The sequence below is a fragment of the Dermacentor albipictus genome, chromosome 2, assembly GCF_038994185.2.
Source record: "Dermacentor albipictus isolate Rhodes 1998 colony chromosome 2, USDA_Dalb.pri_finalv2, whole genome shotgun sequence".
Classification (NCBI taxonomy): domain Eukaryota; kingdom Metazoa; phylum Arthropoda; class Arachnida; order Ixodida; family Ixodidae; genus Dermacentor; species Dermacentor albipictus.
The window spans coordinates 131,785,274-131,799,771 of record NC_091822.1 but is presented as its reverse complement, the minus strand read 5'-3'; the positions used below and the strand labels follow the sequence as shown (position 1 = coordinate 131,799,771).

General features: G+C 46.9%; 1 protein-coding gene across 1 annotated transcript; it reads left to right on the top strand.

The window, feature by feature from the left end:
• Window positions 1–13,067: 13,067 nt before the first annotated feature.
• On the top strand, window positions 13,068–13,835 carry ND-B17 (NADH dehydrogenase (ubiquinone) B17 subunit). Its single transcript, XM_065445055.1, has one exon. It carries the CDS (start codon window positions 13,242–13,244, stop codon window positions 13,764–13,766), a length of 525 nt encoding a protein of 174 aa, XP_065301127.1. The 5' UTR covers window positions 13,068–13,241; the 3' UTR covers window positions 13,767–13,835.
• The last annotated feature ends 663 nt before the right edge of the window (window positions 13,836–14,498 follow it).

Here is a 14,498-nt window from a genome sequence, read left to right as displayed (position 1 = left end):
GATAAGAGATGTATATCACATATGAGGATAAATAGGGCAAGGAGGTTAATCAAAATTGAACTCTGGTGATTAACTTACACTGAAAAGAAGGACAAGGGGAAATAAGGTTAAAGATAAGGAAATGGGACAAGAGAGAGATGGAAAGGATGCAACGAAAGGCAGGGAGGTTAACCAGAGGTAGTCCCAGTTGGCTGCCCTGCGCGAGGGGAGGGAGTGATTCTCTTTTAATTCATAATTTAGCTTTATTTCTGCAAATCCTGACAATAGGAGGACAAACGCATTAGAAGCATCAGCGGTGGCTGCCTCATCCGCATTTTCTCACTTCAAAGTCTTTATTTAATTTCCATTGTAAGCACCACGCACAGACACAGTATACTTAATTTAAACACAAGACAAAGTTTATTATTATTTAAAGAGAAGGAAATAGCCAAATAATTATTTGTAATGGTATGAATAGACTATGCCTATAGACAATTAATATGCTGCTGTGTGTTCACCTTACTTCAAATTGCTTGGCGCGCTGTTCTGACCCTGAAGAGCACCTGCAGTCTTCAGTTACGCCTTCGGCAGTCTTTCGGCAGTCGCCTTCGGCAGTCGGCGTATATCTGTAGCAGTGGAAGATCAGGTAAATTTCCATTGGCTGCGACTCGAGGTCACGTGCTCGCCTCTACGGATGTCTAATTGGTTGCTACGCCATGAGAGTGCCTCGACGGAGCAGAGCGGGAAAAAGGGTACACCTGCCGCGCTAGCGCACCAGGTGTCGCGTGAGGGATGATAGCGATAGCGATTCAAAGAAGGAAATGACGCTTGATTATGCAACCCCTTAAGGAGCACGGCGATGCGTCGTCAGGGAGGGGAGAGGGAGTGGAAAGTGAAAGATAGGGAAAGAGGGAGGATGAGGCCTAACATAAAGCCCCTTAAACTTCGTAAAGTAGCGACACTCTCCTCCTCCGTCTTCACTCCTCCTTGTTTATCATCTCTTTTACGCTCCCTCCTCGGCCGTGGCGCCGCCTACACTGCTCGAGCGTAGCAACGGCGCCAACATGCACTCCTCGCCGCTCCGTAGACGCTTCTCGAGCAAAAATGGCGCCGATGCACGGCGCGAGGGGCCACGTGATGCTATTAGGCCAATAGCGACGCGGCGTCGGCCTCGGCCAGAGCGCTCGATGAGGAGGCTGCATTCTTCAAAGCATGGCACTACTTTAAGAAGTTTAAACTGACTCCACTATGCGCGACAGGTGGCAGTCCTCAGCAAAGGGGCCGGCGCTGTAGTGCGGGAGCTCACAGGGTGGCGATTCCAGTTGAATGTATTTAAAGGGACACTAAAGTGAAAAATGATTCCTTCTGCATCAGTAAATTACCGTTCTACAACACCAAAAACACCACTCTTACAATAATAAGACGTTTAGTAAGCCAGAAAAAGCCCAAGAACGAAATACGGGTGGCGACGCCTACTTGAGTTCCCGCACCTGGGGGCTGTGACGTCATGGATTTTGATGGCATTATTTAGGGCCTACTAATTATATATAGCGGTACAGATTGACTACATTGTGTTCGAAAGGAACCAAATATTCAACAAGTCAAGTTTCGGGAACCTTTATTCAGCGAACGCGGCCCAAATGCGAAAACATACTTTGGAATCCCTGACGTCACGCTGACATACCGGCGCTGGGGTCTCGGCGCGAAATTCAAATACTGATACTTGGACCTTCATTTTCTCATATACTAATCAAGCTATTCTTTTGAAATGACTGCCTGCAGGGTTCTCAAACAATGCCCTTTTAGTGTAAGCTGATTTATTGTTTCGCTTTAGTGTCCCTTTAAATATCTATAAACTCCAGCAGGATTCGGACAAATCAAAACGCGCCAAGCGTCTCAATGCGCTCGCTTGCCGGCGAGGAGTTCATAACTAAAAGGAGCGCTCAGCGGCGTTAAATTGTACGCCAATGCTTTCGCATTCACAACTCATGAGATATGCTTAGGAGCCCTCGAACATTTTCAAAAATATTTTCAGCTTTAGAGAAAGCCAAACTATAACTGGTACCAAGAATTTGAAAAGCGCGACCATGCTCATGAGTTCTCTGATTGCGATTCTGCAATGCCACCTTCCAGTTGCATCCACATCAACGACGTGTTGACCTCTTTAGCGGAGCAGTTTGTTCTAGAGAAACGAGATGGCGCTTTCGGCGGCGCGCCGCACGTCGCCTCAGCGACAGCGCATGAATACGAAACCAATACAGCTTTCACTTTGCTTTGGTGCGATCAGCCGTCGGAAATGCAACTGAGTTTTCGTCAACTCGCTGTGCTCCAATCATGCCGGATTGAATCATGCAGATTGAAGCCGTGTGCAGTAGTCGGGTGCAAAAATTGTGACTGGCGTGTTAAAGAATGAAGTGAATCTAGCTGCGTAGCCAAGTTCGCGGACCGTTGCTGCAACTGTCCGTACGTGTTACCGGCACTTCGAGATGTAAGGCTTTCTTCGAGGATACGGAAATTTGCTCATCCGCCAGCGTTGTGTCGCTAACCTTCAAAGAAAGTGCTTCGGCCCCGGAACGTCGGCAAGAATGAGTATACCGCTCGTTAAACAATGAGAAAGGGAGTAGCACCACTTGCTGCCATAGTACGTTTCGCGCATAGTATCTACACACATTTACGCCAACTGGCGCGAAATCTTGCGCCCGCTCTATCGCCAGCGTTTCAACAAGTGAATGGGCACACGCTTGAATATATGCATTATTATCCCTTACAGCGCGCACTAATAACAAGGACGAAGAAGAGAGACGAAACGCGAGCGCTTCTCTCTTATCCGCCCTTGTTATAAGTGCGCGCCGTAAATAATAATAATGCAGATGTACCGACTCGCCCAGCTAGCTACCGTACTACAACTGAATGTATGGCCAGCAAATATGCGCACAGTAAATGACAAACTACACCGATAACGCATGAATGGTCGAAGCTGAATGTTTCGGGACGTTGCAAAAGAGTAAGCGAGTTACGAGCGATAATACATTTTTTCCATTTTTTCTAGAAGGTATTACAACGTACAAAACAGCGACGTTTCAAGCCTTGCGCGCAGCAAGAGCAAAATCTATCGGAACTGAGCACACCCGAGAGCGATTAGGCAGAAATAATCATATAGTGACTGCACCAAGGAAGTTTACTGAGTCAGAAATGTGACAAGCCGCTGCTTCAAAATATTTGCCAAATAAAAAAGAAAGAGCAAAACACACTAATCCTGACCTAATTCATAAGCAGAAAGTTTGGATAGCCTTGCTTTTACAACAAGCACAATATACGCTGCTCGCGCAGTTCGGACATAGCTTATACTTCCAAAGCGATTTTGCGTGTTCTCTGAAGCTGTGGCCAAAGCTTCGTATCGTCCACCCAGTCACACTCTTAGGCAAAGTTACACCATTTGCGGTGTATCTCTGCCACATAACAATAATCGTCATCTGACTTGCCTGCGTTTTCTTCCTTGAAAACGCCGCGCCCGCTACTTTCCGGTCGGGAAAGCTGCCATCCGTTCGTTACCACCGGGCTTTCGGACAAGACAGATGACGGTTATCGTTGTGTGGCAAATATACACCCCAAAGGGTGCAACTCATAGAGTTTCATATTAGTATTTATTTAGAAACTCTATGGGTGCAACTGTTTTTAGAGTGTACTTCAGTTATCTTGCCGCTAGGAACAGAACGTACAGGCAGAGAGGCGCTAGTTATAATCTGTTCGCTGCCATCTTCTTCCGCTATCGGTTTTAATTCTCGTGCTGCTATTTCGGCAGGTGCAAAAAGCTTTTATTAGTATTGAATGAATAATTCACAAATATAAAAAGAAAAAATATGCCAGTGTTTTGCATTTGCATAGTAAGATTAGAGGAGGAGAAGCGGTGAGAACGAGTACATGTGGCAGCTGCCATAGAGTTAGTAGAACAACTCTAGAGGAAAAGCTGGGCCGGAAAAGTGGGAACCTCTAGGGCGCCGCCCTGTTGCTACTGGTCAATGTGGCCAGCGCAATTACTATTAATTGAAAGAGCTGAGAACAAGTACAGGTCACCTTATGCTTTGTCACCTAAAAACGCATACCTGATGGCTTTATGAAGGTGGTACGTTGATATTAAGTTTACAGAAAGCGATCGCTAAGTCCGTGACTTATGTAAATCACAATGTACGCATTCATGCAATAAAGGATGACGCGAATTTCGGTTTCGAATCTGTTTTTTGGATGCGTAGTAGTTTCGTTTGACATGCGATCGCGCGTCGACATCGGACGCTATGACACACTCGTGCCTTATGTGCCACCGAAGCCCCGAAGTGGTCTGGCATATACCTTCACATGTAAGTAAACGAATTTATCTCCTTGTTGAGAATATCACGCGAGTAGGCAGCTCTTGTGGTACATCACAATCGTTCGAGAAGCGTCACAGTAGAGCATTTTTCTGCATGCGGAGCGGTGTTTTTATTTGCAGGTTTCCCTTCAGTAGGAAATTGCTGGACAGGCGGACCAGCGCACCGGAATTGTACTGGCGAAGCCACAAGCAACTCAAAGAATCTGTTTAATTGTTGCACTTTGAACAATCATGCTTCTACAAAGGCCACAGCAGAAAAACAGCCTGATGACCGAGTATTTCTGTGCCACGAAGTAATCAAGAGGCGAGTGCCTAATGCGGACGAAATAGAGTGCATCGAGACTTAGAACGACAGAAAGCTGAGCTAGTTCGTAAGGATTCATTATGCAAAACAGAGGTGAGGCGTGCAGACAGGACACAAGAGTAGATAAGTGGGCGGCGCGCGTGTTGTTTGCTTGTAAATACTCTACTCTTGTTTCCTGTCTGCACGCCTCACCTCCGTTTTGCATAACGAGTGCATCAAGCCACATATTAATAGCTTAGGCGTTTTATTAACTGTGCAATATTTTCAACACTTCCTTGCATGCCATTTCATGTGGCATATCTTTTCTGGTCACACATTTGTGCAGCGAATCTATTTGCATGATCGACTCCGGGCCTGTGGGACCGTTCACTTGCACTTGATGCTGAGTCTTTTACATGTACCCATAAACTGCAGATATGCACATCAGATCCCTGCGAGCACTTTCAAAATTCAATTATTTTCGACAACAGGCACATATGCAATACTGACATAATCCGGAATACCACTAAGCAGCTGGGACACATTTTTGTTGACCATACTCGCAGGTAAAATAAGTACATCATGTGGACAGCTCCAGCTCATTTTCCTTAAGTCAGTGTGTACAAGGGTTATGCAAAAATAATTTTTTTCTCGCGCACCGATTATTTTGCTTTATAAGCAAGAGAACCCACCACGTTAGTGTAACGTATCTTGTGCATCACACTAATATGTGCTTTCATTTACCAAGTGAGATGAGTTACTTTTATGGCTCATTCAGTCATATCACACTGCAAGCTGCATTCATCAATATTCAATGGGATTTTGCAAATGTTTAATGAAACATGTTTCCCTCTTATGCAGATATGCAATGGCAAGCCCTTCCGTGTGTTCCAAAGGTAAAATTTAAGCTCTAAATTAAAGAAGACATTTCTAGTCAGAAACAAGCAAAAATAGTGAATGCAGAGTATCAGAAGCCCAAGGTACAGAAATTATGAGAAGTGTCGAATGATTTTAAGGAAAGAGTCGTATTTAAAAATGCAAGACCCTTTAGTGGAGGTCAAGCAAGTCAATATAGGTAGAATACTCTGCAAAATTATGCGAGTGAGGGGATGTCAAACAATGGGTCAGGAAATGCATTGTTTTTCTGCAAAACAAAATCTGATTGCCATTACATAAGTCACTTTAGCATCATGATAAATTCAGAAATAAACCAAAAAACAAGACACCCAAAAATAAACAAAACATTTAATGATATTTCAGCAGAACTTTTTGTTGGGCTAGTTGGTGCATATTACTGAAGTACTATAGCGCCAAACAGACGACAGAAGAAGAAGAGACACGGACATAAGCGCTCGTCCGTGTCTCTTCTTGTGTCGTCTGTTTGGCGCTATAGTACTTCAGCCATTTAATGATGCTCTCTCCACACTGGGATAAATAAAAACAAACACATCACATCTAATGTGGACATATCAGATGCCTTGTGAAACATAAAGGAACAATTCAGTTTCGAGCTATGGCACTTGCCGCATAGATGTGGGGGGGCCTTGCACCAATAGTGATAGTTACCACTGCATTTAGAAATTGAAAGCATTCGTGCAGACAAGGATGATTCTTTATATTTTTGGCTACCACTTCAAATGCCTCCACCAAGTGTTACAATGCTGCACGCAGCCATACTAAGGATCTCGCAACAACACCTGCAGGTAAAAAGCAGAAGCAGTCAAAGTGCTGGTGTGTTCTGGACACTATGTTTGAAAACTTTTAGGCAAGAAGAGTGCAAGAAGCAGACATAACTGCATTTATTTCCATAATTCCCCATTTAAATGGCCTTTTCTTTTTGCTTAGACAATGCCTACGCCTAGCCACAGCAGCTCCCTCATACAGACTCCGCAAACCAAGAGGCCGTGGAGGCAAATGCAGGTAAGAGGCAATAAGCAATAGCACTGGTATCGACATTCATCTAATTTCTTTTTATTTCGTTTAGGCAGCCAGCACACCTCGAACAGCCACCTTGACTGTGGGTGTGTCACCCTAGTCACCAAGGAAACATTTGAGGGAAAGTGACAGGCAATGTGAACAGCCACTCCTCCATGTAAACAATACTCTTTCTCTCGGATGACTCCTACGCCTCACCACGCCAGCACACTTGTGCACAAAGATGCCGCAGAGGCACGTGCAGGTCAGAGGCAAGAAGCAGTGGCACTGGTGTCGACATTTACCCAATTTCTTTTTCTTACACTGAGGCAGCCAGCACACCTCGAACAGCCACCTCGACTGCGGGTGTGTTAGTTGATCCCTGTTGTACATATGCTCATAATAAACTTCAGTAAACTTGAACTTCATAATAAACTTGAAGGCAAATGGTACATTGATGCATTGTATTTTTGAACATTTATTGTACACATACAATATATGTTATACTTTGCAGTGCTACAGAGCGTATTTTGAAGCTTACCCCTATATTTTGCACCTTTAATTACGTATGTGTTGTGTGGCCCTCAATGCAGTTCATGTTGTAGCAGCTGCTTTGTCTGTGTATCGCACACTGGCTTAAGCTCGTGATATCCACATACTTCTCTCACATATACAAAATAAAGTTCTATGTAGTCCTCAGTGTTACAACAAAAAATGAAAGTAAACAATCCGATCGTGGAATTATGTTTATTACAGTGATTCCTACGACAGTTACTGACAAGTTGACAACTTGAACTGGTCAATCGGTCCATAGCCTCCTCTATTTTTCAAAAATAAAGGAGGCTATGATCCGTCATGGCAAGGAATTGTATGTATACATAAAAAAAGGGGGTATGTGTGTGTTTGTAGTGGGGGTATAGGATTAGGGCGGTACGAAAAAATGTACCAACACCGTCCTCTAGACCCATTCCGTTGAGGTACCGTAACAAAACGTATTATGCATAAAGTTCATACAACCAACTCTGATATTACTACAGACGCCAGGCGACGCGAGCTACATTTGTCATGATGCATTCGCGACTGCACCGGATGCCCTCCACATTATGCTCGTTAATCGTGCTCACTGCGCCGAGGCAAAAGAAAGACCATGGGCGCAGGTGCCTTTAAAGTATCTCGACCTTGCGAGGCACGGCTGCGCGTGCCAGGGGAGCTGTCCGTGCGAACACTCCCTGGCACACACCTGCCTCGGCGGCCCCAACCTACGTACCGTTCTGCTTCGAGCTTTGATCCCCCCACTGTCCCTCGGGTGCCCTGGAGTTCCTGCGCCGCCTGCTCTACTACCATCTCAGGTGCTCTCCTGAGACTTCCGTTTGTCGGTTACATGTGCCCTACAGCTGGATCATTACTTATAATAATAAAAAAACCCGATCTATCGTCACGACGATAGATCGCGAAAGCGGCTTTTGCGACATACCGCGCCCGTGCGAAGATAATTACGGAACGCCAACGAGGAATCTGACCACAGCTTCGAGCTCGTAACGTCGTCGAGTGACACTCCTGCAACAGGCGTGACCGCTGAAAACCGCATACCGCCAGAAGCTTGAACAGGATCATCCCTCGGTTGCATAACTGCCAGCTCTACGGCCAACATGGACCACACCCACACCATCCCGCAACATAGAATAAAGAACCGACTTATGAAGCCCAAACACACGGCTGCACGCACACATCACAAAACTTCAAGTGAGACGCCGGATGGATGGATGGATGGATGGATGGCGGCTATACCCTTTGTAACGGGCGGCGGCTGGCGCCATCTAGCCTTTTGCTCCCCCCTCCTATTTTATTATTATTCTTTTTTTTCCTATCTTTATATCCTCTTTTTTTTCAACTTAGTTTTTACTCCCCCCCCCCCAAGATAACTATCTAAAACAGTAGAGGAAACATTTTGTCCCCGATTTATGTTATTATCTATCCCTTGACTTCCTCCACCAATCCTCTAGCCTCCCCTTCGTTACTGCCACTCTTTTCTCGTCTATTTGCCCTCGTTCCCCGGGAAAACCTAATGCCCCTTCCATATCTGCCTCTGTTCCCTCTGCCAGGGTCGGGCGAAGGGCTGTGCATCTCAGCACTATATGTTCAGTGGTCTCCATTTCGGCTCCGCAAGCTGCGCACCGAAGGTCCACGTCTTCAAATTTATCCCTGTATGTTTTCGTCCTCAAAACCCCCGTCCTAGCCTCGAATAATAGTGAGCTGCCCCGCGAGTTATCAAATAAGAGCTCTCTCTTAATCTCCTGTTTTTGTGACCTATACATTGATAGCGATGGCTTTCCGAGCATTCTTTCTTCCCACATTTTTCTTTCCGTCTCCTTCACCTCCTTTCCCACACTAGAACCACTTTGGATCCCCTCCCTCGGCTGTAGGTATCTATTCCTCAGCTTCCTCGTTCGGAGTGTCCACTTTGTGTTCAAACTTTTCATGTACAGATATTTGTACACTTTTCCTGCCCACCTTTTTTCCTCCAGTGCTGAGAGTCTCTGTTCAAATTTTATTTTACTTATTGCCTCTCTACCTTCAAATGACGTCCATCCCATGTCCCCCTGCACTCCCTCATTAGGGGTGTTCCCGTGTGCTCCTAAGGCCAACCTGCCTACACTTCTCTGTCTCGTTTCCATGCATGCCTGAACTTCCGATTTCATGCACAGTACTGAATTTCCGAATGTGAGGCCAGGTACCATAACCCCTTTCCATACGCCCCTAACCACCTCGTACCTATTATAGTTCCAAAGTGCCTTGTGTTTCATTACAGCCGAGTTCCTTTTCACTTTTTCAATCATAGTTTTTTCCTGTTCTTCCAAGTACTTTTTGCCCTCGTTTAGCCATATGCCCAAATACTTGTATTTTTGAACATGATCAATCTTAGTGCTTTGTATTTCCAATGGTTCCCCCCTTTCTGCATTGTATACTATTACCCCAGACTTCTCTCTACTGAATTGGAGTCCCAATTTTTCTCCCTCCTCTCCACATATGCTCATTAGTTCCTGTAGTCCTTCTCGGGTGTCAGCAAGCAGTACTATATCATCTGCATACATCAGTCCTGCTAGTACTTGAACTACCTTCTGCCCTTCCAGCATATAGCTTATGTCGGTTCCTATTGTGCTCTGTTCTAGTCTCTTTTCCATTTGGCTCATGTAGATCATAAAAAGCAGAGGTGACAATGGACAGCCCTGTCTGAGACCGCTTCTTATTTTAGCTGGCTTTGTAGTTTCCTCCTCCCATGTTATCTCTACCTCATTATCTGTATAAACTTGTTGTAGAAACTCTATCATCTTTCTCTCTAGACCATATTCCCTCAACTGGCTCCATAACTTTTCTCGGTTTACATTATCATAAGCTCCTCTAATGTCTAAAAAGGCTACCCATAGTGGTTTCTGCCTGGCTGTCGCTATCTCTATGCACTGTGTTATAACAAATAAATTATCATCTAGCCTTCTGTTCCTTCTAAATCCATTCTGCAGTTCTCCCAAGATTTCTTCTCGTTCTGCCCATTCCTCCATTCTCTCCTTCGCCATCTGCATTGCTACTCTGTATATGACCGATGTGATAGTTATTGGCCTGTAGGATTTAATGTTGTCCTTGCTTCCCTTACCTTTGTAAACTAATAACATTCTGCTTGATTTCCAGTCCTGTGGAACCTCTCCCCCTACTACTATTTGTTCAATAAGTTGTCGTAATTTTAGTTTACTTTTCTGGCCTAATATGCTTATCAATTTCATAGGTATGCCGTCAGGTCCTGTCAAATAGTGGCAACAGTAGCTGCTACGCTGCTACTGTTGCCGGATTAAAACTGACTACTGTCACCAAGTCTAGCAAGCGTCTCAGGAGCTGGCAACCTCGGCGCGTAGCAACATGGCGGCGCTCTTGAGGTTCCCGATTTTAATGCATGGGCCCTATGGGTCAACGTTTATAGATACTTTTTTAGTTCCGGAACTGCGCATTCCCAGGCGGGCGTGATTTCTTCCTAGGCGCTGAGAGGGCGCTGCGGTCGCGGGTTGCGCGGTGCCGGCGGCAGCATTGACGGCGTGTGCCGGTCGGCTGAACTAAAAGTTGCGGCACAGTTGCGTGTTTTCTGTGCACGATTCTTTTAGCCTGCGTTTGTCTTCACCCCTGTGCGAGAACCTTGACCTTGCAGTGCGCTCGGTTTGTGGGGCTATCGAACAGTGCGGCCGCGGACGGAAGCATTTCGTAACTCTGTCGATACGCTGTGTTTTCTCTGATGTGCTGGGCTTAGCGCAATGCCGACCTGCTACGCACCTGGCTGTACGAGCGGGTACAAAAGCAACACTCAGAAGCGTCACTTTTTTTGCACCGCCATCGGATCCGGAACTTCTCAGCAAATGGAAAAGAGCTATTCCCCGCGCGGACAAAGAGCTGAGCAAAACGTGCAAGGTTTGTGACCTTCATTTTGACGAAGCGGACATTTCGAAGACGTTTAAGCATATTATCAACGGTGAAGTCGTCGAGATCGACCGGGCGTACTGGGCATTGAAGGAAGGTGCAGTCCCCGTTAACTTTCCCAACCTTCCCAGTTACTTGTCGAGAAAGCAGACTCGGCCGAGGTCTCCGAAAAAGAGAGCTGCAGCATCTACGCACGATGTGACCACAAACAAAGCACACTTGCCCACGGAGCGACGAGAGCAGCTGACTAACCAAGAGGCGCCTGTTCCCCTGCAGTGCACCAATTTTGCTCAGATTGTCGAGAATAGTGCGACAGTTCGGCTCCCAGCCAACTGGACAACAGCAGTACTCGAAGAAGAACCAGGGCAGCGTCGGCAGATTGTTTTTTACGTGGCCGGAATGAAAACGGGGGCGTACACAATCCTGAAGAGCGTCGTTGTACGGGACGATATCACCTATGTTGTCCACGCAAACGGGAGGCTGCTCCGACAGTCGTCTTTTGATGTAGAGATTCGTTCTCTGCAAGATCTAGAAGCCCTGCTGCAGATTGTACACAACAAACAATTTTGCCTAGGCTGCTCTTGCAGTGATGTTGCCACCAGCAGAGCAGGGGTGAAAGTTGGAAGCACATTGTTCCACAAGGACTGCTCAGTTTTGACGGACGCAGACAAAGGTGTCTGCAATATGTGCGTCACTTTGATTAAGAGCCTGAAGAAGAAGGTATCTACGCCAGCAAGGAGGAAGGTCCCTGTCGCAGCTTGTGTGCTGAGGAAGCGATTGATTTGCGCCACTGCAGCACGTGAGCGCAAAAAGCGGGAAGTGAAGCGGCTCAGCGAGAAGCTGAAGGACACGTTCACAACATCCCTTGACGAGCTTGTGCAAGACCTACCTGAAGTACAGAAGGTCGCCATTCGCACAGCAGTCATGCAGCAGGCAGCAAAATCAGCCCGCGGCCATAAATACACGCCTGACTGGATCATGGTGTGCTTGCTTTTGCGGCTGACAAGTCCAAAGTGCTACAGAACACTATCAGACATGAAGGTCCTTCCCCTCCCTAACGCCATTGTTAATAAAGTTCCTCTTTTTCCCATTTTGAAAACAGTAACTGCATGGATCATGCTCATACAATCGCTGTGTACTGCGTGTGCATCGCGATACACATGTATTGAGCAAGCCAATGTCGAATATTTCTTTAAAGTAGAATGAGCGTGGAGAATTTCGGATGGAAGAATACAAGTTAGCACTCGATGGCTGCGAGTTGCGCAGTCGCTGAAACGGGCAGCCAGCTCTTGAGGCGCATAAATTCAGCTACGTGGATCTCTGTGCGTATCATACAGAAAAGAGTTGTTCCGCACGGCTGTGAGGAAATATCATACCTGCTGCAATAGATTCGCGCGATTGGCATGGGTAGCGAATTCGTGTGCACGCTTGACAGCCACTGATGCACGAACGTTCATATAAAACGCTGTTATTCTTGATATTTCCGCCACCGCTCAAAACACCTGGACGTACACATTACTCCTTGCACAATACGGCCCGTTTCAAATAAATCGCGAACTGGAATAGCCGCAAAAAAATGCCGAGCAACTTCCCGAGAACAGTTATTTCTTCTGCAGTAGACGGCCAGAATTGGTGAGAACCTGAGATGCCGCAGCGGAACGCTGCCTGCTAGCAGACGACGCTTACTCTCCTAGCGCAACCCGTAACCGCAGCGCCACGGTGGCGAGAATCGCGACAGGCCGCTTTTTCTCTATGGGCGAGGCGGAGAGATACGGAACTAAAAAAGTATCTATAAACGTTGCTATGGGTAGCTTGTCCTCTAGAGTCAGTATAGTAACTCTATGGCAGCTGCAATGTTGGTGGCGTTGGTTGTACCCTCTAGCCTTACAGGTTCTGCAACCTGCGACAAGAAAAAAGGTCAAACAACAAAACAAATTCATTTTATCTAACGTTGTGTACAACGCGGATAAATTTGTATTAAAAAACAGTTGCTTTCTAAATTTTTAAAATGTATTTTGCTAGCGCCCTCACAACGTTGCGCCGTTAAAACCATAGCGTAGGTTGTGCAGGCCCTGTTGGCCTATGTTTGTTTCGTCTTCCGCGCTGCCGCCGTGGATTTCGCGGACATCCAAGGTGAAATCGGACAGCGCATGAAATACGTGAGCTCAGTCAAAAGAAACGCAAACCGCGCACATTGCCTTGGACGGTAGGGAAGGCGCTGCAAACGCTGAAACAACCGCCATGGACCCGAGCAAGTTGCCGCACTCTGAGACGGGCGGCGTGCGGCCCATGAATATCGAAGGACGGTTCGGCAAGGAGAGGAGCCGTCTCTCAGGAGAGTTCACCGATGCCGACCGCGCCTGGCGAAAGAAGTGGCTCGAGGACCAGCACCTGTCGCCCAACGAGCCACGTAAGGTGCCTGAACTAGAGAGGGCGCTCAAGAATCCCTTCCGTCGCTTCTATCGCTACCCGATGGATGCCTTGTTCGGGCGTCTCGAACCCGCAATGGGCCCGTTGATCACACCCGCCTTACGCTGGTTTGTCCCTAAGGTGTTCATCCTGTACCTTGGTGGCCTGGTTCTGATGTACAACTACAAGTACAACCAACACACCTGGAAGCGTCACAGTGGACTGCTGGTGAGGACGTCGCGGCCCGCCGTGTATCCCGGCGACCCCGGTTGGCCCAAGCCGTCCGACAGGACCAAGCCTTCGGACTACGCCGACTGCGGCTTCAAGGACAGGGACGTCCTGCGCAACAACATCTAAGTCGGAGCCCGCTGATATTGCATCTAGCGGCTAAGCCAATGATGATTAGAATAAATGATAGTAAGGGTGCCGGTCTCGCTTGCTATGAACTGCTAACAGTGGAAGGCGAGGCGTCCGCCCTGCGTGGTTTTGCGCCTTTCCAGTGTGTTGGCACGTTGACATTGACCATCTTGCATGGCTCCGCGAGTTCTCAAGCACCGAATTCGTCGCCTGTGTGGCTTAGCACTCTCACGATCGCGGGTACGTTAAAGATACGCTGAAACGGAGCGCAACCCCTTTAGCGAAATTACTTGAACACTGCGTGATATGTTGGTCACACATTTAACACGGCTGACCAGAGCGGCAAGTCCAGGAAGCTATCGTCGCACTGCAGACCAGCGAAGACTTAGTATGCCCGTTATGTGTGTTTACATGACAATGTGACAGGTACTAAAAACAAAGCCTATCCAAAGGTACTAAAAGCCTGTTTCTAAGCACGATGTAGACCCTATCTACATTTTTGAACCTGAATGCAGGTGAACCAGAAAACCCAATAATGCAGTTGTCCTTTGCGACTTGTTTGCGTTTGAATGTATACCGACGATATGATACTCCAGACAGTGTAACTGGCAGCTTTTATTCGTCCATACAGCCACCAGTGCGCACAAGCTCTGTTTCTCGAGCCCAAAATGTAGTGCTCAAATCTAGCTACACAGGAATGTGGTAACGTTATTGTTGCTGTCGTGGTGCCTA